General features: G+C 46.2%; 1 protein-coding gene across 3 annotated transcripts in view; it reads right to left on the bottom strand.

Annotated features, from left to right (window-relative positions):
- Positions 1–23,828, bottom strand: part of SORCS1 (sortilin related VPS10 domain containing receptor 1) — a 951,041-nt gene that overhangs the window by 406,299 nt on the left and 520,914 nt on the right. For all 3 annotated transcript variants that reach the window (XM_073684756.1, XM_073684757.1, XM_073684758.1), the window contains exon 3: positions 13,527–13,626. In XM_073684756.1, coding sequence (XP_073540857.1) covers positions 13,527–13,626 — 100 coding nt within the window. The remainder of the gene's footprint in view (positions 1–13,526; positions 13,627–23,828) is intronic.

Genomic DNA, 23,828 nt, shown 5'->3' with positions numbered 1-23,828 from the left:
TGTGGGGTTCCCCGTATTTTTAATAACCAGCCAAGGGAAAGCAGACAGTAAAAATAGGGGGGATCTCACATCATTTTGTTTAGGGTCCCTCCATTTTTAATAACCAACAAGGGTAAAGCAGACAGCTGGGGGCTAATATTAATAGGCTGGGAAGTTCCATGGATATTGGCCCCTTCCCAGCATAATAATACCAACTCACAGCTGTCTGCTTTCCCTTGGCTGGTTATTAAAAATATGGGGGACCCCATGTTGTTTTTTTCATTAATTAATTAATTAATTTATTAAGAAGTACAGTAAACGACACACACAAGGCATTGCTCCACTCCTCCACTTGGACCTCCGCCTCCGGGTTCAAGATTATTTTTTATTTTTTTCATTCTATGCTATTTTAAGTCACTTTCCTATCCACATTTGTTTGCAGGACAATTGTCCTGCTCTTACCCCCATTTTTCTTCCTTTTGCAGCCACCTAGCCCTTATTACGACCATTTTACAGTACCAAAGTTCAGGTCCCCATTGACTAATATGGTGTTTGGGTCCATAGTCAAGTTCTGGTACCCGAACCAAACTTTGGACTAAAGTTTGGCCGAACACGAACTTCCAAGGGTCCGCTCATCCCTAACGTTGACACAATGAGGCAATTGTCCTCTACTACCACTACAGAACTTTACCAGAGGTTCCCTAAGTACCATAAGAATGCAAAGTAATTACAAAAGGAGGCTACCCCAATGCAATTGCACCATCCAACTTCAAAATGCTACTAGTTAAAAGTAATAGGTGCCACGCCCTTTCTTTTTCCCTCTGGGGTCTTCCTATTGCTCAGAGTTTTTAGGCTTGCAGTAACCTTCACTATAATGACCTGATAATGTCATTCCCAAATAAATCTGATTGCAATGGGTGAGGGTCTTAGCCCTTTGTGAAAATAATATTTGGGGCATGACACCAATCTTCACATGTCCTTGTAACCTAGGAATTTACTAATTTAAAGGTCTCCTTTTTTGACATCAACAGTAGTTGACATCGGCGTTCCAGTCACAAGAGGCACATGGCAGTGATCTCATGCGCTGCCTGTGCCGACACGCTGAAGTCAACTGCCAGAAGAGGACGCTGGACGTCATGGAAGCAGAGGAAAGTAAGAAGACTTGTTCAATTATTTTTATGTTTTGGAAAATGGAAGAGACATTATACCAGGAAAGGGCGTTATATAAGGAAGAGGCCCAGGATGGAGGACATAACACCAGAAAAGGGGACATTATACCAGGAAGGGGTCCAGGATGGAGGATAGTACACCAGAATAGGGGACATTATACCAGGAAGGGGCCCAGGATGGAGAACATTACACCAGAATAGGGGACATTATACCAGGAAAGGGCCCAGGATGGAGAACATTACACCAGAATAGGGGACATTATACCAGGAAGGGGCCCAGGATGAAGAACATTACACCAGAATAGAGGACATTATGCCAGGAAGGGACCCAGGATGGAAGACATTACACCAGGATAGGAGACATTATGCCAGGAAGAGGCCCAGGATGGAAGACATTACACCAGAATAGGGGACATTATACCAGGAAAGGGCCCAGGATGGAGAACATTACACCAGAATAGGGGACATTATACCAGGAAGGGGCCCAGGATGAAGAACATTACACCAGAATAGAGGACATTATGCCAGGAAGGGACCCAGGATGGAAGACATTACACCAGGATAGGAGACATTATGCCAGGAAGAGGCCCAGGATGGAAGACATTACACCAGAATAGGGGACATTATACCAGGAAAGAACCCAGGATGAAGGACATTACATCAGGATAAGGGACATAATACCAGGAAGGGACCCAGTATGGAGGACATTACACCAGGATTGTGGACATTATACCTGAAATGAGTCCAGGATGGAGGACATTACACCAGGATAGGGGACATTATACCTGAAATGAGTCCAGGATGGAGGACATTACACCAGGATAGGGGACATTATACCTGAAATGGGCCCAGGATGGAGGACATTACACCAGGATATTGGACATTATACCAGGAAGAGGCCCAGGATGGAGGACATTACACCAGGATAAGGGACATTATACCAGGAAGAGGCCCAGGATAGAGGACATCTACTATATAATTGTCTTATCCCGTCTGTTTGTCTGTCTGTCTGTCCTGGAAATCCCGCGTCGCTCATTGGTCCGGCAGTGGCCAATCAGCGCCGCGGGATTTCTGAAAAAAGATGGTGGCCGTTAGCGGCTCATCTGCTGGACGGAGGTCAGCGGCGATGCAGCGGGGAGATGAGCGCCGCTAGCAGCACAACTTCCCCGACCGGCGCCGCTGACCTCCATGTAGCTAACGTCGGAAGATCATCGGCTTGGCCCGCTGATCTCCCGACAGCAAGTGTGAACGGAGGACCGGGGAGCGGCGCCGCCGGTGGGGATGCTTCTGCTGCAAGCAGCCGCTCATCTCCCGGCTTCTCGCAGCAGAAGGAGCTGCACAGGCAGCGCTGCTCCCCGGTCCTCGCTAATACGGAGCCGCACAAGCAGCGCCGCTCCCGGGCCCACACTAATACGACGCTGATTGGTCGCGGTGGCCGGCCGCGACCAATTAGCGAGATGGGCGGCAAATTTAAACGCCGCTCTGCTGATTGGTCGCGGTGGCAGGCCGTGACCAATCAGCGACATGGCCGGCAAATTTAAACGCCGCTCTGCTGATTAATCGCGGCCGGCCACCGCGACCAATGAGCGAGATGGGCGGCAAATTTAAACGCCGCTCTGCTGATTGGTCGCGGTGGCCGGCCGACCGCGACCAATCAGCGAGATGGGCGGCAAATTTAAACGCCGCTCTGTTGATTGGTCGCGGCCGGCCACCGCGACCAATTAGCGAGATGGGCGGCAAATTTAAACGCCGCTCTGCTGATTGGTCGCGGTGGCAGGCCGTGACCAATCAGCGATATCGGCGGCAAATTTAAACGCCGCTCTGCTGATTGGTCGCGGTCGCCAGCCGCGACCAATCAGCGATATAGGCTGCAAATTTAAACGCCGCTCTGCTCATTGGTCGCGGTGGTCGACCCCGACCAATCAGCGAGATGGGCGGCAAATTTAAACAACGCTCTGCTCATTGGTCGCGGTGGCCGACCCCGACCAATCAGCGAGATGGGCGGCAAATTTAAACAACGCTCTGCTGATTGGTCGATTTTATCGCCAAATTTAAACAAGCTCTCTGGTCCTCACTAACATAGTTCGCTGATTGGTCGCGGCCGCCACCCGTGTCCAATCACCGATATTGCCGCCAAATTTAAACACCGTTTTGCTGATTAGTCGGCCGCGACCAATCAGCGATTTTGGCGCCAAATTTAAACAACGTTCTGCTGATTGCGCCCGGTCGGCCGCATACCTATTCTAGAATACCCGATGTGTTAGAACCGGGCCACCATCTAGTTACATCAGAATAGGGAACATTATACCAGTAAGGGACCAAAGATGGGGGATATTATTACAGGAAGGTGCCAGTATGTGGACACTATTACACATATGTCTTTATAAGATGTAGAGTGCTACATTTGACCAACATGTCGGTGTGGGTCCAGGCCCAAATTTTGCGCCAGGGCCCATTACACTCTAGTTATGCCACTGGCTGGAACATTGGCCAATAAAATTACCAGGGTAAGTATGTAATGCCCTGCGCTTCTCCTGCACAGCTCTGGCGTTGAGACATTGCTCATGGCTCGGCCATTGCATGGTTGACTAACGCAGCTGAACTTAACAGATGCAGAGATGGTGAAACGCTAAAGACCCTAAGACCGAGCAGCGCAATAAAATCCACAGAAGATGGTAAATGAGCTGCTCAGGCCCTGCGCCATCGCTACCTGTGTATAAGCCACGTCATTACCCAGGTGTGTCATTAGTATTTGGGGTGCCACTTAATCCAATAAATCCCAGAATAATGAGATTCTGCTTAACATTCACTGTTTGTGAAAAAAAAAAAAATATATATATATATATATATCCTCCCCCCTCCATTGTGATGATTTGACCTTTACGTCTGAGGATCAGCCGCGCTCAGCGCTAATGGGCCGATCGCTCGGCGTGATTGGATTATTGCAGAATCTAACATTTGCGGGACGTTCGCCCCCATGTCATCCTGTATTTTGAAGTGAAGTTTGGAATTTCACTGTCAAGCGGCATTTGGAGAGAGATGACCTTTTAAGGTCCATTCATCTGCACATCTAAGAGACGCCACGCGGAAAACAATGGCGCCGCGTGGTCATCCCTCCGTGCCGACACATTTTTCTGGGCTTAATTGTCCTTGTCCGCTTGCAATGAGGCTGAAAACGATTATTTACAGAGAATAAGCGTTGTCCTCGGCTCCATCGTCACTAAATGTAAAGAAGAAGAACGGAGGCGGAATCTGACATTTCTGATATTAAAGGTTACGGAGCGTAAAAACGGAGAGAGGAAAACCGGAGGGGTTCAATCCTAGCGACAATTCACAGGATAATCCGACTTCAAATGTTAACTTACTTTGCTTTACTTATTTAGTACCCAGATCCATCGCCTCTTACACTCCAGTCACAACCAAAGCCGCTATCAGATTTTTTTTTTTCTTCCAATGAAGACACTAATTCATATGAATTGTTGAGCAACATTCACAGGTTAATGTTGAGTTACTTTGCATCACTTATTTACTACTATTCAACACACATCTTACTCTATGCTCTAGTCACATCCAGAGCAGCCTTAAAAAATTATTTCTAATTTATCTGGGTTTTTGAGCGACATTTCACAGGTTAATATTACGTAGAATATTCAGTTACTTTTACTCCCCTTATTTACTCTACAGACACATATTATCCTATGCTCTAGTTACATCCAGAGCAGCCTTAAAAAATTATTTCTGGATTTTTCTGGATTTTTTGAGCGACATTTCACAAGTTAATATTACGTAGAATATTCAGTTACTTTTACTTCCCATATTTACTCTACAGACACATCTTATCCTATGCTCTAGTTACATCCAGAGCTGCATTTAGAATTTATATCTAACAGTATTTTATCTGCTTTTATGAGCGACACTCACAGGTTAATGTTACGTAGAATCTTTAGTTACTTTAACTTCACTTACAGTATTTTACTTTCCAGGCATCTCTTACCCTATGCTCTAGTCACATCCAAAGCTGCCTTTAGAATTTTTTTCTTAAGAAAACTCATTTATCAGCATTTTTGGTCGACACTCACAGGTTGATGCTACTGATACATTTTGATATTTTGAAGACGCTCTAGTCACATCCAAAGCTGCTGATTGATTTTTTTAGAAACAGACTGATTTCTCTGCACTTCGATGCCTGACATGTGTAGCACCCTGAGGACTCGGCTGCTACAGGGGTATTACACCTCAAGCCAGAGGTGTGGTATTCCACTCCCGGGTAAGGATGGAGTGTGGAACTGAGCTAGTAGGCTGCATGCACTACATACATCCCATTTCCGGGGGACAGATCAACGGTACTCCCACCAGTATATGTGCAGGTACGACAGCGTCTGTCCCTGGCTGGAGTGGGAGGGGGGTGGAACATCCCAGTAGTGTAGGGGCAGATAGGGGGAGTAGTCTGGGTAAAGATAGGAGCTCATTGGGTGCTGGTCACCTGGGCTCACACATAGAGGGAGTATATAAGGTGGGAACCATCTTAGAACAGGGTCAGTCAGTGAGAGTTTAACCTGAGGAGCAGAGCAGAGGAGTTCAGCCAGGAGGGCTGACAGGGAGCTGTGGCTTCGGCTGGGCCCAGCTCCAGAGCCAAGCCTGCAGAGGAGAGAGGAGAAAGAAGGACCCAGAGAGGAAAGAAGAAAGAACCCCAAGATCCCAGAATAAGGACAAAGGGTGAAGGGTCGGCAAGAGGGTACCGGATCCCAAGCTGGCAGAGGCCAAAGCACACCTTAGCCAGGAACCGGAGGTTGTGGGCAGGATCTGCCACGACCCTCACCAAATCCACTAGAAAGGCACACCGAGCATAGGGTCAGGGAGCCCAGAGGAGGCTTGACCACCAAGAGACCCGAGGGAGCCGGCCATAAGTGGATCCCTGGTGGGAACGGCCAGAGGAAGGGAGAGTCAGAAAGGAGCTCAGGACCACGCTCCAGAATTGCCTGGGGGTTGGCCGAGTCCAGGACCTGGTGGACGCAGCACGGCTCGGGTGGTCACTCAAGGCCAGAGTGACCAACAGAACAGCAGTAAGTAAAAACCCTGAACTGCACCTCCTGACTCTGAGTCTCCTTGCTGCACCTTCACAACCACCATCCTCCACGTCTGACCCCCTGAGGCTATACCCCTCCCGTTGGGGGTTATACTACCACAGCTGCACACACACCACCAGCCTCAGCGGACCATTCTGCAGCGGCTGCCTTTTGACCGCAAATCAACGGGTGGCGTAGTCGACACTAAGAACATCTGCAAGGACTGCCGCACACTGAGTTTGACACCCTGGGCACGGACCGGGTCACAGCCACTCGGAGACTACAACCCCCATCTGATCCGGCTCCGGGTATCCCTAACAACATGGCCCAGGGGGCGTGTCAACTTTGGCGTAGTCGGCAGGATCACGTGCCCGCAACAACCGGGTACTGCGTGCCTGAAGAAAAATTCGCATTTACCTCAAAACGAAGTCTCCCGCCAATTCCAGAGGGTCCCCGCCATCGGACGCCATCTCGGATCAGTTCCCGCCATTTGCCCGTCATCTGCAGTCTTTTCCCGCCATCCACAGAGTTTCCCGCCACTGGGAGAAGATTCCCGCCATTTCAGAAGATTTCCCGCCTTGGCAGAGCGGACACCATTATGGGCGTGCCAGAGGATGGCAAGAGGCCACCTCCCATCGTGGGCCAGGATCGGAAATGGCGCCAAAAGTGGAAACCGCCCCCACCAGCAGAGACTGTGATGATTGATATGTCCATCAGCGTGAGGGAACTGCCCCTGAAACTGACAATCACCAAGTTACCCCAGGACCGCCCTCAGTATGGGCGTAGACGGAACAAAAGAGCGAAGATGGGAGCAGCCTGGAGGAGTCTGGAAAGAGCGCACCCGGAGATGAGGAGTCTGGAGAGGAGTCCAGAGAGAACGCACCCGGAGATGGAGGGAGAGTCAGGCAGCACCGACCCTGTGGTCAGGAGCCTGTTGCAAGCCGCCACTCCGGAGGGCCTGCTGGAGATCCTGGCACAGCTCCCCCGAGACCGGGAGCGTGCACAGACCGCGCTGGAGGGCCTCGCACGAAGGATGGCCCGGGTGCAGCAGGAAACGCTGGCGGAGTGGACCCGAGAGATGGCCCTGCAGGCTGGAGCCTGCCAGCGAAGCATGCCACCCGCAGCGAGGAGCAAGTCCACCTCTGAGGACGGCGAAGGAGGGACGACGGCCGGAGACGACGCCGAGGAAGGAGCTAAAGAAACGGAGGCAGGTAAAGGGGACGTCACTACCCCGAGCCGAGAAACCGCGTGCCTGCCCCAGCTCCCCGTCGCAGAGCCCGAAATTCCCCCTGCCGTGCCCGTCGCTGCATCGTCACCGCTCCAGACAAGGCCTCAAGCAGAAGCCGCGGCCGCGACCCCTGTGACGTCACGCGCCTCAACCCTGAGCGCGGCAAAGCAGGAAACACCACAGGCCTGGTCGCAAGGTCTAGTACCCCCGGGCGCCGCAGTACCAACAGCGCCCTCTACCTCCACTGAGCCACCGGCCTGGTCGCTGGGCCAAGTAACCCCGGGCGCCGCCGTCTTCACGGTGCCCTTTACGTTCAGGGTACCCCAGGCCTGGTCGCAAGGCCTGGCGAACCCGGGCGCCGCTACCACCACCGTGCCCTCAACATCCACAGCGCCACACCTGGGTGAAGACCTATGTGCCCAGCATACGTGCCCGGATGGGCAGCCCTTTAGATGGCCACCGGAGTACTACCAACTGGAACTCCAAAAAGCAAGGCCCCTGTGCGAGCCCCTGATTCCGGCTCCGAAGCCCGTTAAGAGGACCCCGCTCCCGCTGGAAGAAGCGCAGTTCGAGTGGGACCCCACCGGAGGAGACCTCATGGGGTTCACTCAGGAAACTCGGGCAGCCGCAGCGGAGCGTGTGGAGTGCTGCCGCCAGCAGTTGGCAGTCTTCGAGCAAGAACGGAGAGAGAGGCGGGTCCGTGAGCAGCGGCTGCAGGAACAGAGCGCAGGGCAGAAGAGCAGGACCAGAAGAGACCCCCGTGCAGCTCATGGTCCCCGTACCACCGGGACTGTGATTAAGTTTCAATTGCAGCACGGGTGGGGCTTCATCAGGGATCACCACACCCCCGGCGACGTCTTTGTGACCAGAAGAGACGTGGAGTCCCATCTGCCGGAGGGACACAGAGGTCGTGACCTATATGTAGGGGACGAGGTCACGTTCACCCGGCACAAGTGTGCCAAAGGACCCTACGCCCTCCATGAACACCGGCTGACGGAGGAGGAGCTATGGTGTGAAGAGGAGCAAGAGGACCCGGACGGGTCTGAAGGAGGAGCAGGAGTACGCCGTCATTAAAGTACGGTAAAGAGACTATACATAGTTACCCGTCAGGGTATAAGAATTGTTACTGCTGCTAGTTAAAATATAGTCCCCGTTGGGACCAGCAAATTGAACTGAAACCCGTGTGTCCCTATTCCCATCTCCCCACAGGCTGAGGACTGTGAACAGCCATTCCTTTTCCCCACTGGCCGAGGACTGAGAGCGGCCATACCTCCCCTTGTATATAGTTGCGCTTCTTAAAGTGCCCCCTACCGGTTTTATAGGAAAATAGGAAACTGTTGTTTTTACTACAAGAGACTGTTGCACTTTACCCGGTCACAAGTTGCACCGTGGCCGGAGGAACAAGAATGTTTATCTGAAAAAGTTTTATGCTGATAATATATATATTGTTTTATATGTTTATGATGTTTTTGAAAAAAAAAATTTTTGTATGTTTGTGATGTTTTTATTCTTTTACAGCCCGAGGACGTGCTGTGATTTACCAGGGGGGAATGTAGCACCCTGAGGACTCGGCTGCTACAGGGGTATTACACCTCAAGCCAGAGGTGTGGTATTCCACTCCCGGGTAAGGATGGAGTGTGGAACTGAGCTAGTAGGCTGCATGCACTACATACATCCCATTTCCGGGGGACAGATCAACGGTACTCCCACCAGTATATGTGCAGGTACGACAGCGTCTGTCCCTGGCTGGAGTGGGAGGGGGGTGGAACATCCCAGTAGTGTAGGGGCAGATAGGGGGAGTAGTCTGGGTAAAGATAGGAGCTCATTGGGTGCTGGTCACCTGAGCTCACACATAGAGGGAGTATATAAGGTGGGCACCATCTTAGAACAGGGTCAGTCAGTGAGAGTTTAACCTGAGGAGCAGAGCAGAGGAGTTCAGCCAGGAGGGCTGACAGGGAGCTGTGGCTTCGGCTGGGCCCAGCTCCAGAACAGAGCCTGCTGAGAGAGAGAGAGAGAGAGAGGAGTGAGAAGGACCCAGAGAGGAAAGAAGAAAGAACCCCAAGATCCCAGAATAAGGACAAAGGGTGAAGGGTCGGCAAGAGGGTACCGGATCCCAAGCTGGCAGAGGCCAAAGCACACCTTAGCCAGGAACCGGAGGTTGTGGGCAGGATCTGCCACGACCCTCACCAAATCCACTAGAAAGGCACACCGAGCATAGGGTCAGGGAGCCCAGAGGAGGCTTGACCACCAAGAGACCCGAGGGAGCCGGCCATAAGTGGATCCCTGGTGGGAACGGCCAGAGGAAGGGAGAGTCAGAAAGGAGCTCAGGACCACGCTCCAGAATTGCCTGGGGGTTGGCCGAGTCCAGGACCTGGTGGACGCAGCACGGCTCGGGTGGTCACTCAAGGCCAGAGTGACCAACAGAACAGCAGTAAGTAAAAACCCTGAACTGCACCTCCTGACTCTGAGTCTCCTTGCTGCACCTTCACAACCACCATCCTCCACGTCTGACCCCCTGAGGCTATACCCCTCCCGTTGGGGGTTATACTACCACAGCTGCACACACACCACCAGCCTCAGCGGACCATTCTGCAGCGGCGGCCTTTTGACCGCAAATCAACGGGTGGCGTAGTCGACACTAAGAACATCTGCAAGGACTGCCGCACACTGAGTTTGACACCTTGGGCACGGACCGGGTCACAGCCACTCGGAGACTACAACCCCCATCTGATCCGGCTCCGGGTATCCCTAACAACATGGCCCAGGGGGCGCGTCACATGTAAATGTTATTATTCCTTAATGGGGTTTCCAAGATTAAGACTAAGGCCATGGTCCCACTATCAGTATTTGGTCAGTATTCGGTCAGTATATTTTCTCAGGAGTGGGTGATAAATCCAGAATTGGTGACTTGTTTCTATTCTACCTTTTCTCTGATTGTTCCTCACCTGGTTTTGGCTCCCACTCCTGAGAAAAAATACTGACCGAATACTGATAGTGGGGCCGTGGTCTAAGTATCAGTACCAGGTACAGCGGTCCGTATCGAGAAACAACAGTACTAATGCAAAAAATCAGGACCACTGTACGATGCTTTTTGAGGGTTGGACCTCCCACCCATTACTCATTACTTGCCTATCCCACCCAAATATGCCAGACTCTATAATGATTGGATAATGGTTGGAGTAGGTCTTTAGGCAAAATCCATTAGTGGGTCCCTGCACCTTGTCCATTAGATAAATAGGAGATGGATAGAAAACGGATATGTGATAGATAATGAGATTCCCGGACTCCTATGCCCCAATTGTTTCTCTTAGTTTGAATTTAATAGTCTGATACAATTGTATGTAAATCGGTAAATATTGACAAGATGGATAGATACATAAGAGATAAGTATTGGGTGGATATTGTACTATGTATCACGGGGACAGATATGTGTTTCTCTCTAGTAGACCGATACATGGAGGATTTAGGGAGCTGCCTTCTCGCTCTTTACACCTGGCGGCGGACGTTCCCCGTCAGATGCTCTCATCTTTATAAAAAATGTTGCTCTTTAGATTTCCTCCTTGTTGATCGACTCTGCAGCTTCAGAGGCTTCTGCTTTAATTTATTTGCTTTTAACGTGCTTTTATACTGTTGGCTTTTTCTTTCGCTGGAGGACACAACGTTCAGCAATAAAAGGCAAAACAGAATTTTCCTTCTTCTTTTTTTTTTTTTTTTGGGCGAATTAACTTGCTAGGGTGCGCGTCTATAATGGAGGTCATACCGCACAGATCAAAGATGTCAGCTTTCTATGGTGGGGGACATTGTATCCTTGAAGCTTCTGCACCAGAAATACCAGTAAGAAAGGTCGTGCTGCAGAAATAAGGTTATTACCCTGGTTCAGCCTCTAGGGGGTGTCATGCTTGGACAGCGCAGAGCCATGTGACCACCAGTAATGCGGGTATGTATGGTATTAGCAGGGATTTGATGGCAAAGAAAGATAAAGATAATTGCTACATTTCTTTGGCCATTCTAGAGTTAAAATTAAGTTGCACCTACACCAGCGTTAATTGCCCCCATAGTCATAACCAGATCACATAGAAGGATTTTGGGAGCTTCGAGCAAACTTTTTGTGCTGATCCCATTTTGATAAGAAAATGCAAAAAGTTCCTAAAAAATTAGGGAAGACTTCAAATGGATACATGACTGCTAGAGGCGCCCGTTCCCTATAATCCAATCATCCTCAAACCCCCATTATAAGTGGACCTATATTATTACACTCTGCATATTTTAGCTAAAGTAAATTGAATTGTTTCAATCCCAAAAATTATTTTACATGTTTAAAAAAAATCTAATATTCTTTTTTTTTTGAGTTGTCAGACATGGGAAGGGGAATGCTGCTCATTAATGTGGGCAAGATTTTACATGAGTCTTAAAAGGGGTATTCCCATCTCCAAGATCCTATCCCTATATGTAGTAGGTGTAATAATAATAATATTAGCAAATTCCTCCAATTAGAAATGTGGTATAGTTCTTCTGATTTGCTATGTCTCTTTCCACATGTTCAGGCATTGCAGGACCTTAAGTATCCATGACAGTTAGTTAGCTAGTTGCTATTGGTCATAACCATGGATACCTAAAGTTCTCCAATGTCTGCACTTAGTGAAAGAGACATAGTAAATCAGAACAACTATACTACATTTCTAATTGGAGGTATTTGCTAATATTATTATTATTATTATTATTATTACACATTGGGATAGGATCCTGGAGATGAGAATACCCCTTTAATGCTATACCAACTCACATAGGATAGGAGGTAATTTTGAAATTAGTCATCATGGTGTTCCCCTCCTTTATAGAGGAATATTTTTTAACATTTACATTGCTGTTCAAAGAGTTATTCTCTTAATTGTTTTTCAGAATTGCATCACTCCCCAGCCGTGGGGCTTCCTGATTGCCGAGGGGGTATGTGCTCCCGGACTGGGACCACCAGCATTGTCACACCGCTGCCCAAAATGTGCATTGTCCAATGTTACAAGCAGATCCAGGCAGCTTCATAGGATTACTTACAGCAAAGATCGTGTATGCAGGTGCTCTCTTTGGCTAGGAGACCGGCCACCACCGACAGACTGCAAAAGTGGCCGGTAACCTAGACAACGAGAAGAAAACTTTAGAATTGAAAATCCTCTTTGTTTTTGAGAAAGAATTTTTAGTAAGTGGTAAATTGTAAAGTTGCTTCTGCTAGTTTCCATTTAGATTCTTAGGCGCTGATTCATTAAGTAGCTTTTTGCTACAAATTTTTTTATAAAATAACTTGAGTTGTTGCAAACTTTTCGCAAAAATTCAGCGACTTTTGCTGCTTTTACACCAGTCTCGGCCGGCTCCACGACTTTTCGAAAAGATCGCAAAAATTGAGTGAGACAGGGTTTAAGCCAAGCAATTGACAAAGTTATTACAATTTGTGGCATAAATTTCGAGAAGACTGGAATCACATTTCTGGTGGAAGCACATGGCATTTTAATGAATTTGTCGCGTCTTACTCCAGTGGACCCTTCATTAGTACGGCCAGTCTTCACTAATCGGAGACCTTAAATTTTTGATACAGTATAATAAGATTTTTACATGTAAACTAAAGATCACAAAATATGAAAATTCGATGTATCGAGAGACTCAGGAACTGAAGATTTAGCCACAATATAGCCAATCAGAAGTGGAGTCTAACTTTAACCCTCGAGGGAGAGCGAGGCTCTTATCATCTAACTACTTTTAAGGAAAGTGCTTGAAGAATAAAAAAAAAGAAACAAAGTAACATTTTCATCAAAAGGAAAACCTAAAGGGCCATTTTCCCGGTAATAGAGTGTCAGAGTAAATGTGTAAACCTCCGGAAACATCTATTTATGGCACCGCTTCCGAAATCTTAACGAGCCGTTCCATCAGCGGTGGCTGGGCGCAGGGAGAATTGCTTCCACGTCCATTTGTTTTTCTACAGCCTTTTTTTTCCCTGCAGTCATAAGGTTTGTGTCAACAGTAATAGACTCCGTGAGCAGAGAAGGTTGTTCAAGCAAAGTCACCCTAAATAACGGGATATTTAAGGGATATTCTCACCTTACGCTTGTTTGTAGGGCAGACATAAAGATAGCTCAAAATGGTCTTTAATCCGACTTTATCATTCAACTTCTCATAAGTCGTCCCGTAGTCTGTCGACCTGAAACCAAAAGTACAAGGAAATTACAACCAGCAAAAATGTTACCGAAAATGTCTGCAAGAAGCTGAGAAATCAGAAGAGATAACCAGCGTGGACGTTACTCTACAGCGGAAAAACTCCTATCAGAAACGGAAAACCTTATACTCATATTCACACTGTGGTCACTAGGAAGCAGTATTATAGCAGGTATATTGTGCATAGGGCAGTATTATACTAGTTATATTCTTCTACATAGGGGCAGTATTATAGTAGTTATATTCTTGTACATAGGGGGCAGTATTATAGTAGTTATATTCTTGTACATAGGAGCAGTATTATAGTAGTTATATTCTTGTACATAGGAGCAGTATTATACTAGTTATATTCTTGTACATAGTGGGCAGTATTATAGTAGTTATATTCTTGTACATAGGGGCAGTATTATAGTAGTTATATTCTTGTACATAGGAGCAGTGTTATAGTAGTTATATTCTTGTACATAGGAGCAGTATTATAGTAGTTATATTCTTGTACATAGGGGGCAGTATTATAGTAGTTATATTCTTGTACATAGGAGCAGTGTTATAGTAGTTATATTCTTGTACATAGGGGCAGTACTATAGTAGTTATATTCTTGTACATAGGGGCAGTATTATAGTAGTTATATTCTTGTACATAGGGGGCAGTATTATAGTAGTTATATTCTTGTACATAGGAGCAGTATTATAGTAGTTATATTCTTGTACATAGGGACAGTATTATAGTAGTTATATTCTTGTACATAGGGGGCAGTATTATAGTAGTTATATTCTTGTACATAGGAGCAGTATTATAGTAGTTATATTCTTGAACATAGGGACAGTATTATAGTAGTTATATTCTTGTACATAGGGGGCAGTATTATAGTAGTTATATTCCTGCACATAGGGGGCAGCATTATAGTAGATATATTCTTGTACATAGGAGCAGTATTATAGTAGTCATATTCTTGTACATAGGGACAGTATTATAGTAGTTATATTCTTGTACATAGGAGCAGTATTATAGTAGTTATATTCTTGTACATAGGGACAGTATTATAGTAGTTATATTCTTGTACATAGGGGCAGTATTATAGTAGTTATATTCTTGTACATAGGAGCAGTATTATAGTAGGTATATTCTTGTACATAGGGACAGTATTATAGTAGTTATATTCTTGTACATAGGGGGCAGTATTATAGTAGTTGTATTCTTGTACATAGGGGGCAGTATTATAGTAGTTATATTCTTGTACATAGGAGCAGTATTATAGTAGTTATATTCTTGTACATAGGGACAGTATTATAGTAGTTATATTCTTGTACATAGGGGGCAGTATTATAGTAGTTATATTCTTGTACATAGGAGCAGTATTATAGTAGTTATATTCTTGTACATAGGGACAGTATTATAGTAGTTATATTCTTTTACATAGGGGGCAGTATTATAGTAGTTATATTCTTGTACATAGGGACAGTATTATAGTAGTTATATTCTTGTACATAGGGGGCAGTATTATAGTAGTTATATTCTTGTACATAGGAGCAGTATTATAGTAGTTATATTCTTGTACATAGGGACAGTATTATAGTAGTTATATTCTTGTACATAGGGGGCAGTATTATAGTAGTTATATTCTTGCACATAGAAGCAGTATTATAGTAGTTATATTCTTGTACATAGGGACAGTATTATAGTAGTTATATTCTTGTACATAGGGACAGTATTATAGTAGTTATATTCTTGTACATAGGAGCAGTATTATAGTAGTTATATTCTTGTACATAGGAGCAGTATTGTAGTAGTTATATTCTTGTACATAGGGACAGTATTATAGTAGTTATATTCTTGTACATAGGAGCAGTATTATAGTAGTTATATTTTTGTACATAGGGACAGTATTATAGTAGTTATATTCTTGTACATAGGGGGCAGTATTATAGTAGTTATATTCTTGTGCATAGGAGCAGTATTATAGTAGTTATATTCTTGTGCATAGGGACAGTATTATAGTAGTTATATTCTTGTACATAGGGGGCAGTATTATAGTAGTTATATTCTTGTACATAGAAGCAGTATTATAGTAGTTATATTCTTGTACATAGGGGCAGTATTATAGTAGTTATATTCTTGTACATAGGAGCAGTATTATAGTAGTTATATTCTTGTTTATAGGAGCAGTATTATAGTAGTTATATTCTTGTACATAGGGGGCAGTATTATATTAGTTATATTCTTGTACATAGGAGCAGTATTATAGTAGTTATATTCTTGTACATAGGGACAGTATTATAGTAGTTATATTCTTGTACATAGGGGGCAGTATTATAGTAGTTATATTCTTGTACATAGAAGCAGTATTATAGTAGTTATATTCTTGTACATAGGGGCAGTATTATAGTAGTTATACTCTTGTACATAGGAGCAGTATTTTAGTCGTTATATTCTTGTACATAGGAGCAGTATTATAGTAGTTATATTCTTGTACATAGGGGGCAGTATTATAGTAGTTATATTCTTGTACATAGGGGGCAGTATTATAGTAGTTATATTCTTGTACATAGGAGCAGTATTATAGTAGTTATATTCTTGTACATAGGGACAGTATTATAGTAGTTATATTCTTGTACATAGGGGGCAGTATTATAGTAGTTATATTCTTGTACATAGGAGCAGTATTATAGTAGTTATATTCTTGTACATAGGGACAGTATTATAGTAGTTATATTCTTGTACATAGGGGGCAGTATTATAGTAGTTATATTCTTGTACATAGGAGCAGTATTATAGTAGTTATATTCTTGTACATAGGGACAGTATTATAGTAGTTATATTCTTGTACATAGGGGCAGTATTATAGTAGTTATATTCTTGTACATAGGAGCAGTATTATAGTAGTTATATTCTTGAACATAGGGGGCAGTATTATAGTAGTTATATTCTTGTACATAGGGGGCAGTATTATAGTAGATATATTCTTGTACATAGGAGCAGTATTATAGTAGTTATATTCTTGTACATAGGAGCAGTATTATAGTAGTTATATTCTTGTACATAGGGACAGTATTATAGTACTTATATTCTTGTACATAGGGGGCAGTATTATAGTAGTTATATTCTTGTACATAGGGGGCAGTATTATAGTAGTTATATTCTTGTACATAGGAGCAGTATTATAGTAGTTATATTCTTGTACATAGGGACAGTATTATAGTAGCTATATTCTTGTACAGAGAAGCAGTATTATAGTAGTTATATTCTTGTACATAGGGACAGTATTATAGTAGTTATATTCTTGTACATAGGGACAGTATTATAGTAGTTATATTCTTGTACATAGGGGGCAGTATTATAGTAGTTATATTCTTGTACATAGGGGGCAGTATTATAGTAGTTATATTCTTGTACATAGGGGGCAGTATTATAGTAGTTATATTCTTGTACATAGGAGCAGTATTATAGTAGTTATATTCTTGTACATAGGAGCAGTATTTTAGTCGTTATATTCTTGTACATAGGAGCAGTATTATAGTAGTTATATTCTTGTACATAGGGACAGTATTATAGTAGTTATATTCTTGTACATAGGGGCAGTATTATAGTAGTTATATTCTTGTACATAGGGGGCAGTATTATAGTAGATATATTCTTGTACATAGGAGCAGTATTATAGTAGTTACATTCTTGTACATAGGGGGCAGTATTATAGTAGATATATTCTTGTACATAGGGGCAGTATTATAATAGTTATATTCTTGTACATAGGGGCAGTATTATAGTAGTTATATTCTTGTACATAGGGACAGTATTATAGTAGTTATATTCTTGTACATAGGGGGCAGTATTATAGTAGTTATATTCTTGTACATAGGAGCAGTATTATAGTAGTTATATTCTTGTACATAGAGACAGTATTATAGTAGTTATATTCTTGTGCATAGGGGGCATTATTATAGTATTATTATTATAGTAGTTATATTCTTGTACATAGGGGGCAATTTTTATTATAAAAACAAACATAAATACAAATATAACAAACAAAAATCATCCAGTATTACAAAAAGACAAATCACATGGGTTATATATACAAAAAAAAAACATTAAAATAATCAGATCATATACATAAATAAATTAAAAAGTCCACGCCTGAAGAGAAAAAAAATAAAAAATAAAATAATAATAATAATAATAATAATCATCATATTCCCTAACTGAATTTTACGTTGCTCCATAACTTTATGTTTTTCTGACTCCTTCCAACTTCTAGTGATTTTATCCACCGGAGTTCTGATATCACCTGATTGGCTGCAGCGGTGTGATCGAACGGCTCATTGTGCAGTGACACCCGGGTTCTCATGTGCGAGTGATAGTATTTTATGACACTGATTATAATGTACATGGTCTCTCTGTCGATGTTACTGACAGTGGATGGGACACCATAGATTATGTCAGGATACTTTAGGGTCAGAAGTCTGGGGATTTTTAGATTAGCTGACACCTCCTCCCAGATCTTCCTCCCTCCCCAGCAATCACAGATAAAGTGCTCCATAGTCTCCTCCTGCTGACAACCAAGGGGACAATTCCGATCAGAGACACTCAGATGTTTCAGGTTCCCCCTGACAAAGAGCCGCCTATGAAGTGAAAGCCAAGAGATGTCAAACAGTTTGGGAGGAAGTCGTTTCCCGTTTAGGAACCTGAGACTTTCCTGCAGGGTGGTGGTGACACAATCTCTCAGGGCCAGTGGAGAAAAGAAGAACGTCCCACATACATGAGCATATAGGCCTCTTCTCGTATTGCTCTCAATGTAAGACCTCTCCAGTCCCCACTTCCTGACACACTTCAGACCGTAGTCCAGATACTGGGGGAGGTGGCCACCTGTCCATCTCCTCCTCTTGAGACTGCCGCCTCGCACCCAAGACTCTGCAAAAGGCAATATCCAGTCCTTGATACTATTCACCCACAGGGAGCTACTGTTTGAGTCCATGTTCCCAAAATTCACTTTTAGAAACAGGGAGTCAAAGAAAACCCTTGGATTTAATATATCCAGCCCACCATCTCTCCGCCGTAGGTACGTTACTCCCCTCTTTATTAGGTTCAACCTATTCCCCCACAAGAGCTGGAAGAACAAGCTGAAAAGCCTCGCTGAGAAAGACTCTGGCAAAGGGAAAATAACAGAGACATACAAGAAGATGGGGACCAGGTAGGTCTTCAACATAGCGACCCTTTCTCTGTAGGTCAGCCTCCAGTTCTTCCATCGCTGAACCTTTGCATTTCCGGTTTCCAATTTCTCTTCCCAATTTAGCTTGGCATTATCATCCCTCCCAAATTTAACCCCTAGGATCTTAATATGGGTGGAGGCTTTAGCAAACTGTGGCAGATCAAAGCCGGGATCAGTGTCTAACGTCCACAGAGCTTGACTCTTCTCAAGGTTGACCAGAGACCCGGAGGCCTCAGAGTAGCTTCTGATGGCCGCCGATAACATCCGCACCTCTTGAGGATTGGAGATCACCAACGTCACATCATCAGCATAGGCAACAACAGTCAGAGGCAGGCAGTGGGGGACCGGCACCCCCTGAAAATCACACTCCTGCAGTGACCTCAGAAACGGGTCTATGGCGAAAACATACAGGAGCGGACTCAGTGGGCAGCCCTGTCTCACCCCCGCCCCAACTCCAAAAGTATCACCCTGCCAACCATTAATCAGAGGAAAGCTCACCGCCTCTCTATACAAAGTCTTCAGCCAATCCACGAATTGTCCCGGAACACCGTACTTTGACAAAGTGGCCCACAGATAATCGTGATCAACCCTGTCAAAGGCTTTAGCCTGGTCCAGACTGACAACATATCTCCCACACCACAGAGCTTTACATCTCTCAAACATCTCCCGTATCGAGATGACTGCTCCAGAGATGTTCCGCCCTTTTACTGTGCCAAACTGAGAGCCTGCCAACAGTGCCGGGGACAAACAGATTAACCTAGAAAACAGGATCTTTGCCAGAATCTTCCTGTCTACATTCAAGAGGGCAATCGGCCTCCAGTTCTTGATGTCACTCGGCTCTTTACCTTTAGACAGCAGAATTAACGAGGACACTCTCATGGATGGAGGCATCAGGTGATTTTCTAGACAATTCCTATACACATCCACAAGGATTGGAGCCAGGAGGTCTCTGAATTCCTTATAAAATTCTGCTGTTATACCATCTGGACCTGGTGCCTTCTTCAGATATAATTTATCAATAGCCGCCTTAACTTCCTCCACCGTTAATTCTGCTGTCAAAGAAGAAAAGTCCAGATCGTTAGTATCAGGCACTGGAGCTGCCTCCAAGAATTGAGCCATCTTATTTTTATCCAAAACTTTCCTCTGAAACAAGTCAGCATAGTAAGATCTCACGACCCCCAGAATACCCTCCCGTGAATCCTGCAATACACCCTGGGAGTCAGTGAGACCTGGGACCATTTTTTTGGCCACCCTCTCCCTGCAATTCTCAAAGGGATCAGGTGCCCCTAAGGACCCATAATCCCGTTCAAGAACCAGGGAGGTGTACCTGCTGTACTGATACTGCCTTATCTCAGATTTCAGCCGGTCGATCTTCACTTTGTCATCCCCGCCTGCCGAATACAATGACTCCAATTCTTTACGCAGCTTTAGGTACTGGCTGTACTTGTTCCTCCCTTTATTAACTGACAGTCTCTTTAAGAGGGATCTGATATCCTCCTTGACGTCCTCCCACCAGTCGGTCATGTTGTCATAAAAATCAACCCTGTCTAGATGGACCTGAATAAGGGAGTGGACACGACTCTGGACATAGGCATCACCTAGGAGACTGGAATTAAGCTTCCACAACCCTCTACCAATGTCCGGGCGGTTAGAGGTCCCCAGACAGAAGCACAAGGCGAGGTGGTCAGAGTAAGGGACGACCTTCTCACTCAGGGAGCTGACAGCCTCAGTAGGACTCGCAAAAACAAAATCTATCCTACTGCTCCTGTTGGAACAAGAATACGTAAATTTTGGCTGACGACCTCCCTGTGTGAAAATGTCAGTCAGTCCTGCCTGCATTATGATGTTATGTAGGACCTTGCCATCCCTGGTCACTGTCCTACCTGAGGAGCTGTCACCTGATGTCAGTATGGCATTCAAGTCTCCCGCCATCACCACCGGGAGAGAGGTGAAGAGGAAAGGCCTGACGTCATTAAACAGCTGGATCCTGTCAGTCACCGTCTGTGGCCCATAGATGTTAATAAGCCGGAGTCGCCTACCATGGATAGTGACTTCCAGGACCAGACACCTTCCCATGACCACTTCTGTCATCCTATGTACAGTCACATCATGGGTGTTAAACAGGATAGCAACCCCGGCGTAAGGCTTCACAGCCAGTGACCAGAAAGATGGACCGGACCGCCATTCCCTCTCAGCCTCTCTCAAAAGCCCCAGAGATGTCAGTCGTGTCTCCTGCAGGAAGATGACATCTGTGTCCAGGTATCTGAGATGTTCATACACCGTGTGTCTCGTCCTCCTCACCTTAATACTATTCACGTTACTTGATGTCAGTGTTAATGAGAACCCCGCCATCACAACACAATATAGAAGGAGCAGAGTAACAGCCATCATCGTGAATCAGAGATATTCTGTCCACCACCGGTGTCCATGTCAGCCTCCACCTGAGGGTCCACAGATAAGGGCTTCCGCTTTGGCGGGGGATGGTCCTCTGTGTCCCTGTCACATTCAGCATCAATTTTCCTCAACTCTTCCTCATAGTCATCATCATTATCCTCAGATAAGACTCCATATTTGTTGGACACAACCATCACATCTGCAGAACTCTGGACCTTCTTACTACCACTCTGACCAGAGTCATATTCTGCCTCAGGTTTACGGGAGGACGTGTTCTTTTTCTTTCTTTTATTATGATTTACGCTCCAGTCATCAGATACAGACATTGATGCTGAAGGGGGGGCTACCTGAGGCACGACCTCCATGTTCCCCTCTGCACCCTCTGTACCCCGCTGCTCTGGTGTTACATGGGTGGACTCCTGGCGGGCACCTGAGCTATTCAGTATCCCTGCTGAAGTTAAATCCTCTTCCTCCTGCACCCCTGCCACCACCTCCTGAGCCTCTGCCCCTGCCACCACCTCCTGAGCCTCTGCCCCTGCCACCACCTCCTGAGCCTCTGCCCCTGCCACCACCTCCTGAGCCTCTGCCCCTGCCACCACCTCCTGAGCCTCTGCCCCTGCCACCACCTCCTGAGCCTCTGCCCCTGCCACCACATCCTCATCAGGGAAGGCTTTGCAGATATTGTGCCAGGCGTCTGGACAGTCCCTGTGAGGGTGGCCCATCTTACCACAGAGGTTGCACCTAACGTCCCGGCAGTCTGCAGCGACATGGCCGATTACCCCACACAGGCTGCACTTTAGTACAGTACAGGCATTAGCCAGATGACCTGTTTTACCACATTTAAAGCATTTTCTTGGCTGCCCGGGATAGTAACATGCCCCCTTCTCCCTCCAAATGAAGAAGGAGTTGGGTAGGTGGGCAGTGATGTTGTTATACTGCCGCAGCTTCACCTGGACCTTCCACCCCGTTGTCCAGATACCATCCTCATCTCTGATCTTGGTGAGTCCAGAGACGAGGTCACAATGTCTCTGGAGCCACACCTGGATGTCCTGTGGGGGAACGGCCTCATTCCAGAAGGTGATATTCACAGTGACGGTATCTGGCCTGGAAATGGGAACCAGTATAAACTTATTCCAGCCTTCAGTTTCTCTGAACTTGGGGTAATTGGCCCAGAATCTATCCAGGTCAGGCATGAGCTTAAAGCTGACATCATAGCCCTGCCTGTCCTGCAGATTAGTTACCGCCAGGATTTCAGTCGGCACAAACCCCATCTGGCGGCATAGTAGCTCTCTCACCACATACCTGCGTTGTGGTAGATCCTCCTTGGCACCTAAGAATTTAAAACGCACTACATTTATGCGCCTAAATGTCTGGCCCATATACCCTGCTCCGGAGGTGAAAGACGGAGCGCCGCGGCTCCAGGCATTCCTGGGGGGCACCTGCCGGGTCACACTAGGCTGGCTGACAGGGATAGGGTCTGCAGCAGGAGGGGCTGTCACACCTTGTGTACTAGATGGTAAAGGGGGACAATCACCCATATCATGCACATTATCATGAACAGCATTATTATCATCAGACAGTACAACGTCCATCACAGCCTGTAAATCCCCCCCAGCCCCCGACCCCATAGGCACAGCATCATTAGCGCCAGTCTGTGCTTCAGCCTCGGCCTCATCAGCACAAACAGTCTCACATGCAATGTCCTGCTCCTGTGTGGGGCACTCTGGGACTTGTGGTGCCTCTGCTGGAATCTGAGGTATACACTCCCGTTCACACGCCGCTGCCTGCTGTTGCAGTGTTTTTCCAACCTGGAAACAGAAGTGGGGAGCCTGTAACACCGGTCGTGCCTGCAGCTGGGGGGTCTCTGACTTCACATCAGGGGTTCTGGACTCCGCAGCACAGTCCTGCTTATAGGAGGCGAACCGTGCCCGGTTTGCGTAGGTCTCCTTCAGGGGCCCCATGCTTTCCAGCACACTGTCCATGTCCTGCACCACACTCGCCAGCTCGACACCAAGTGAGTTCAGTTTCATGTCACATACAGCGTTACTCTCAGGGTTAGTTGCTTTTAGATTATAGATAAAGTCTATCTGCATCTGCAGCAGTTGTTTGTGCTGCTGCAACTCACCCATCTTCCTGACCAGTCCGGGTATCTCCTCCGCCAGCTGCAGCTCGGGGGCACGCTGCGTCTCCACAGATTTAGGCTTGGCCACAGGGTCAGGGACTCTGAATACTGACTTGTCCCTTGCGTCCACCACAGGTGTTTCTGTGGCTACCTTGTTGGATTCAGGCACTGCGGCAAGTTTACCGCTGACACCAGACTGCGACCTCGTGCGACCTGAATTCACCATGCCGGACACCACATGCTGCTGCTGGAGATTTTCCTGGAGGGTTTGTTTCTCCAGAGACGTCCGTCTCTGTCTGCAGACTGGAGAGCTGAGCTGCACACCTGATGGTGATGGAGGCTGAGCTGCCGGCTGGGGCTGTGCACGGACTGGAGAGCTGAGCTGCACACCTGATGGTGATGGAGGCTGAGCTGCCGGCTGGGGCTGTGCACGGACTGGACTTCCACTGGGTGGATTACAAAGCTTCA

This window comes from Phyllobates terribilis, unplaced genomic scaffold, assembly GCF_046119375.1.
Source record: "Phyllobates terribilis strain yellow unplaced genomic scaffold, ASM4611937v1 Scaffold_5__5_contigs__length_657084704, whole genome shotgun sequence".
Lineage (NCBI taxonomy): Eukaryota > Metazoa > Chordata > Amphibia > Anura > Dendrobatidae > Phyllobates > Phyllobates terribilis.
The sequence above is the reverse complement of the archived record's forward strand: the minus strand, read 5'-3'. Positions and strand labels throughout refer to the sequence as shown.